General features: G+C 30.4%; 1 protein-coding gene across 1 annotated transcript; it reads right to left on the reverse strand.

The window, feature by feature from the left end:
* Positions 1 to 3940: 3940 nt before the first annotated feature.
* On the reverse strand, positions 3941 to 6390 carry LOC140447037 (uncharacterized). Its single transcript, XM_072539623.1, has 4 exons — positions 6100 to 6390; positions 5860 to 6010; positions 5531 to 5650; positions 3941 to 5074 (listed from the first exon to the last, which is right to left on the reverse strand). The coding sequence occupies exons 1-4, from the start codon at positions 6358 to 6360 to the stop codon at positions 4830 to 4832; spliced, it is 777 nt and encodes a 258-aa protein (XP_072395724.1). The 5' UTR covers positions 6361 to 6390; the 3' UTR covers positions 3941 to 4829.
* Positions 6391 to 6664: the final 274 nt, after the last annotated feature.

Here is a 6664-nt window from a genome sequence, read left to right on the forward strand (position 1 = left end):
AGTAATTTGTGACATTTTAATTAATATTTTTGGGTTATAGTAATCAGTATGTGGAAAATACTGTAGTTACCAAATACAAACATTAGTAAAAAATTGAAAGTATTTGACATTAGTTTGTTACAAGGTCAATGGAATGCGTCAAGACACATCCATAAACTAATAAAAAATTAATAATAATAAAAATATTTTGTGTTTTTGTAATCTCTTGTCATAAATCGTATAATAAGATAGTCGTGATATACAAATTTTGCATAATAAAGTTTTTATTATAAATAGAAAATATTCTTTCCTATAGCTACCAAGGTTACCTTTAAACAGTTATACTACAGCACTAAATAAAAATACAGAAAAAAAAATTAATCAAACAAATATAACTAAAATTATAATATTAAAACAACAACAAAACACTCGATTGATAATTAAAATTATTATTTTAACTAATAATATCTTGTTATTAGGCAAATTGCCTGTTTTGCCTCAATACACCTGCTTCATCCGTGCTTATGTCATCGCCACACCTATTCTGGTACACAAACCTATAAATTTTGTTTATAATTGGCGGTAGAAAACAATACAGGCTACAGCGGTGCAATGACAAGACTAATCTCTTTAGAGTAATAGAACACGTCCTATCCGAGCTCGGGAACCCGGAGGCTGGAGTGCCACAGGGAGCGGTATTGTCACCTCTACTGTACACGATATACACAGCAGATATACCTAGAACACCAGGTACATTACTAAGCCTCTATGCCGACGACACAGCGATAGCGGCCAAACACAGAAATGTAGACATAGCGGTAAAAAACTTACAAACAGCGCTAAATGACATAGAAGAATTGCGTTTAAAATGGAAAATCGCTATAAACTCCGAAAAGACACAGGCTGTACTTTTAAAAAAGAGGCACCAACAACTAGAAGAACACTTGACTGTGTAAGACAATCACATCGAGTGGAAAAGCGAAGCAAAATACCTCGGAGTAATCACGGACAAAAGCTTAACGTTTAGTAAACACGTAGACGCTACAATACAAAAAGCCAACATGGCAAGAACATCTTGATTTTTCAGGAGTGTTGTGATTTATGTTCGACAATAATACTCCTAATGCTTGTTTTGTTAAGTACGCTGTTAATGGAGCATACCAGGAAGTTAATTTATTAAAAAAGGGAATCATTGTTCACCATTTTGTGGCTAATCATTATATGATAATAAGCCCTTCAATTAATAAAACACGTCCAAATTTTTGAATAAAACGTAATATATTTTCTTACTATAGGCATATACTAACGGAAAATCTCGCCAAATACCCGAATATTGCGATGTACTGAGAAAAACTTATTTCCCTGATATAAAAGTCAACTGTATTAAAATATATAAATAATGTTTTGAGGTTAATAAATGCACATATTTTGGCTAATATTTGGGTAAAAACTAAAGTTAATTTAAAGATTAAAAGAAAAGATAATTGTTTTTGAAAAAAAAAAATTACGAATATCTTAATTTAACGATAGGTCGATTCATCCTAAAAACATTTAGTCTTTTTATTCTATTTTCCAATTTTAATTTTTTCAAGTTAATAAAATAGTTTAGTATAACATTATTATACTTACGAGCATTAACTATGTGATTTATTCCAAAATAACAGACACACACGAACAACATATAGTACTTTCTACCCATCTTAACAGTGTAATCACTTTTGCTGAAGATTAATCTTTTATAAATCTTGAACTGGCTCTTGGGATAACCAAGAAACAGACACCAGCAGCAGACATATTTATACGGGTTGAGTCGAATTATTTATTTATTGCCTGATTTGAGAGCAACCATAAAATAATTAAAATTATTCAAAAATCTATAACTTTCTTTAAAGATTTATTAAATAAACTAACAATAACTGCGGTAACTGTCTTCGAAATACTTTTTCCAAAAAAAGCGTATGTAATTAAAAAAAAAGAACTTCTGGTTCGGTTTTTATTTTATTTGGTTTTCTGTATGGGTGGCGTAGCTTAAAATTAAAACCTTTCGTTCATAATTTATTCTGTTCCCTGTATTGTTCTTAGAATTTTTGTTTCATTAAAAGTTTTTAGTAGATTCTTATTATTTTGACTAAGGGCCGGTTTCACCAACGACAAATAGCAGTCTATTCAATGAATAAAGTTATTCGACCAATAAAACTGACATATCTGCGTTTCACCAACGTCAAATAAGACTTATTCTATGAATAAACTCCAAATAAGTTATTAGTCCAATATCGGCCAAATAAATATTTATTCTTCGAATAAGTTGACAGCTAACCTCACTTTAAATATCAATAATAAAGAAAATTCATTAGTTTAACTTGAAATTATCAACAATGTATTGCAGGTAAACGTAATTATATCACACAATTTGAATTTTTGTATACATATATATTTATTTTAGATTATTATCTTCATCATCATCATCGTCTGATGACGGAAATGAGCAGCGAAGGAGAAGACCACGCTTGCAGCTGCAACGAAGAAACCCTTTTGCTGAATTTGATGATGTGGACTTTATAACTAGGTTTAGATTATCAAAAAATTCAGTAGATCAATTATTAAATTTGATCGGTAATCAATTGCATCCTGTAAGCAACAAAAATAGACCAATAGATGTGCGAAATCAATTGTTAATTGCTCTTCGTTTTTATGCAACAGGATCGTTTCAAATATGTACTGGTGATCACTTTAATGTTTCAAAAGCAACAGTCTGTCGCATTGTAAGAAAAGTATCCCATTACATTGCCCTATTACGTCCTCAGTTTGTACAATTGCCACAGAACCGTAATGAATTAAATAAGGTGCAAAATGATTTTTACCAAATTTCAAGATTTCCGAGGGTTCTTGGAGCGATAGATTGCACCCATATAAAAATACAAGCTCCTGGAGGAGAGCATGGTGAGTTGTTCAGAAACAGAAAAGGATGGTTTTCGATAAATGTTCAAGCAACATGCAATGCCCAATTAAAATTTATAGATATAGTTGCTCGGTGGCCTGGAAGCGTACACGATTCAACAATTTTTAATGATTCCCTCTTACGGGCCAGACTTGAAAACAATGAATTTCCTGACTGCTACTTATTAGGTGATAGTGGATATGCTTGTAAGAAGTATTTGTTAACACCACTGCTGAATCCACAAACACATTCAGAACATGCATACAACAGGGCTCACATACGAACTCGGAATACTGTAGAGAGAGCATTTGGAATTTGGAAAAGACGTTTTCCATGTCTTTCAGTGGGTATGCGCATCAAGGAGCAAACAACGTTAAGTGTAATAGTTGCAACTACTGTCTTACATAATATGGCAATTGGAATAGGTGATGAAGTACCAATTGAAGAAATACCAATTGCATTAGAACAACCAGAACTTCCACTTCAAGAATTGCCAAATAACCATAATGCTGTAAGAACAGCTTTAATTAATACAGTGTTTTAGATATTATACTTTGCCTTTGTGGAATTCACCTGATCAAGATGGTTTATTAGCACACTAGTACACATTAACACAGTATGTTATCCTGCTACTGTTATAAATGAATATTTGTCTTTTTTAGATTTAAAACAAGTTTACCCATACATAACTCTCATAACATATTCTTAGATTTTTTCTTTTGTAATCATCCTTAGTCAGTAACTATAGTTCAAGCCTCTGATTTAATATTGGAAAATAACTTTCATCACACTGCAACTGAATGTGATATTTGTTTAGGTACTACTTTTAACTGGTCATCCACTGAATCATACTTGGACTTTGAAAATTTTGATTATGGTAATATTAATGATTATTGTGGACTTGTCAATTGGGCTTTAACTATTGTAAAGAATAATATTGAAACTACCATAAAATTTTTTATCAGGTATTGAGTAATGGTACGGCAAATTTTGTTCCTATTAAAGAGTTTGTTTCTTCTAGCTTTCCTCGATGGTATCCTTCCTGTCTCTAATGTGTCATATTGGAAAAAAAGAAGGCTCATATGACCTTCAAAAATTCTCATTCCCGACTACATTGTTTTTTCTAGTTTACGATCTCAATGTAAAAAACTTGACTTGGGAGTGTTATAAAGCTTATATTACTGGATCTGGAATAGCTAACCTTTTTGCATCTTATTTTTCTTCTGTTCTGGATATTGGTAACTTTTATGATTCTGATCACAGCTGTCTATAATTTAAGTCTTGCAGAGGTATTCTCAAGTATTCAAAGTGTAAATGATAACTTGACCTATGACCCTGAAAGATCTCTTCTTATTTTCTCATAAGGTGTGTTTTTACTTTTGAGTATGTGTGTTGTTTAATCAGTCACAGTGTATTCACTTATATGATATACTTATTTATATGTTGCTGCTGTTTATATTTTTGATTGTTGTTAAACATAAACATATTTAAAATTTAACTGCAAAAAAGGGTCCTCTCTTTAATAAATAAATAAATGTTAGGTGTTCTGTTAATGTGTTGACGATATTTATAATGTATGTTTTTAAGTTTTAGATTTTTGTAAATTTGTTGTAAATAATTGTGTGCTATTTTATTTTATAGTTAGTTTAGAATGTTTATGTTTATATTTAAAGTTTAACTGCAAAAAGGGTCCTCCCTTTAATAAACAAATAAATGTTAGGTGTTCTGTTAATGTATTGACGATATTTATAATATGTATATGTTTTTAACTTTTAGATTTTTGTAAATTTTTTGTAAACAATTGTGTGGTATTTTATTTGACACGATTTATACTAATACTTATGCATAGGGTTTAGCCTGTATAAAGAATATTATATTGTAAATAAAACACATTTTCTAAGGTATAAAGTATTTATTTATTGATTTCTCCTATCTCTATTTTTTTTGATTCTGCTTCTGCTTTTTTTATTGCTAATTCTACTTGTCTTAATTCTAATTCCACTAACTCCTTACGCTTTACAATATCTAATATTTCTAATTTTTTTTCCAAAACTTCTTTCTTCTTGTTCCCCATTTCCTCACATTCAGTACATTTCCTCTTGCTTTTTGGAGTTTTTGATGTTACTGATTCACCTCGCTGAGATGAATCTTTCGCATCTGTAAAAAAAAAAACATGAATTTTTATGATTTGTAAAAAAATGTGGATACTTATATGTCATAAAAAATATATTTTTAAAATATAAATATATAAATGGTTTCCAAATAGATAATAAAATTATTTAAAATGTGTGTTTAATAAATTTCCCAATAGGGCTATTCAATGCTTCTCATTTGTTGCTAGCACTTGTTATAATGTTATTTCTATACATCTGTCTATTTCATTGTTTTGGTCTTCAGTTTTGTTTATTAAAGTTCCCAAGTATTTATAACTTGATACTTTTTTAATTTCAATGCTGTTTATACTAATATGTGCTGGTTGTGTCATGTTTTTACTGAAGACCATATACTTGGTTTTTTTGATACTGATATTTATGCCATGATTGTTGCAAGCAATATTTATGTTTGTAAGTAATCGTTAAGTAATCATTATAGTGTTTAAAATTATATTATTACCTTGTATTACGATTCTTGGTAGAATACTGCTGGACGTACTGGGGATATCCATCGCAGGAGGTGATAGAAGTGGTATGTCGTCCATATCAATAGCATCACCTTCATAATGGCTTATATCACCTACAAGCAAAATAAGGATAAATGCAATTGTGTTATTAAAAACTGTTTGTACTTATTGCAGACACAATGTGAACATAATTGTGGCATGTATAGGGCTTTAATTAGTCAGATGATATGTAACCTTGACTATTTTATGTTAATCTCAAATAATACCTTAAGATATAATAATACTTTACCTTTACTTAATAATATATATAATAATACTTTACCTTGATAAACATCCTCAGGCATATGCATATTATTGCTATCATACCTCGTCTCTATAGGGATTATTTGGGGTCCCATGATAGCAACAATCCTGTCATCTTGAGGTGTCATCACTGGTACCTTCATACCACCTCCTGTTATGTATGTTTGAACCTGTAAAAATTGCAAGGCTTAAAAATTTCATTATAAAAAGTATTGTTTAAAATTCATTTTAAACATATCTATAATTTTATGTTCCCTACCTTATCATCAGCTTTGAGTTTTTTAACTCTTTTTTTGAGTCCCTCGTACAACAGTTTCAACTGTATCCCATTCCTAATCCCAGTTTTGCTGATACTGTTGTACTCGGTAGCTATTTTCTCCCATGCGGCATTCTTTTGTTTGGACCAAACACTATCCGTTTTCTTGTTTTCAATAACATGTTTATATTTTTCAATTATTGAGATTAAGTTCTCCTTTTCTTCCTCTAAATAATTTTTACTTCTCTCGCGTTTTTTGTCCATTTTCACAATAAATTCACAATTCAAAACCACAAGTAGACAACAAACAGATTTTTTGGACGATTTTCACATTTGGTCCCATTGAAGATAGCTATAATTGAGCTGTCAATTAAAGTTCATAGAACGAAATGTTGGCGCTTGACTGTGTTGCCATGTTTTTTTAATAAATCGGGAAATAGCATGTGATTTATAATTAATAAAAATCCAATAGAACGTTAACAAACTAACAGTAAAAAAGAAATTCTTTCAAAGAATAATAAGAATAGTATTCAGGTACTTTCCACAGACATCTGGTGACCATCTGTAA

Source organism: Diabrotica undecimpunctata, chromosome 7 (assembly GCF_040954645.1).
Source record: "Diabrotica undecimpunctata isolate CICGRU chromosome 7, icDiaUnde3, whole genome shotgun sequence".
Lineage (NCBI taxonomy): Eukaryota > Metazoa > Arthropoda > Insecta > Coleoptera > Chrysomelidae > Diabrotica > Diabrotica undecimpunctata.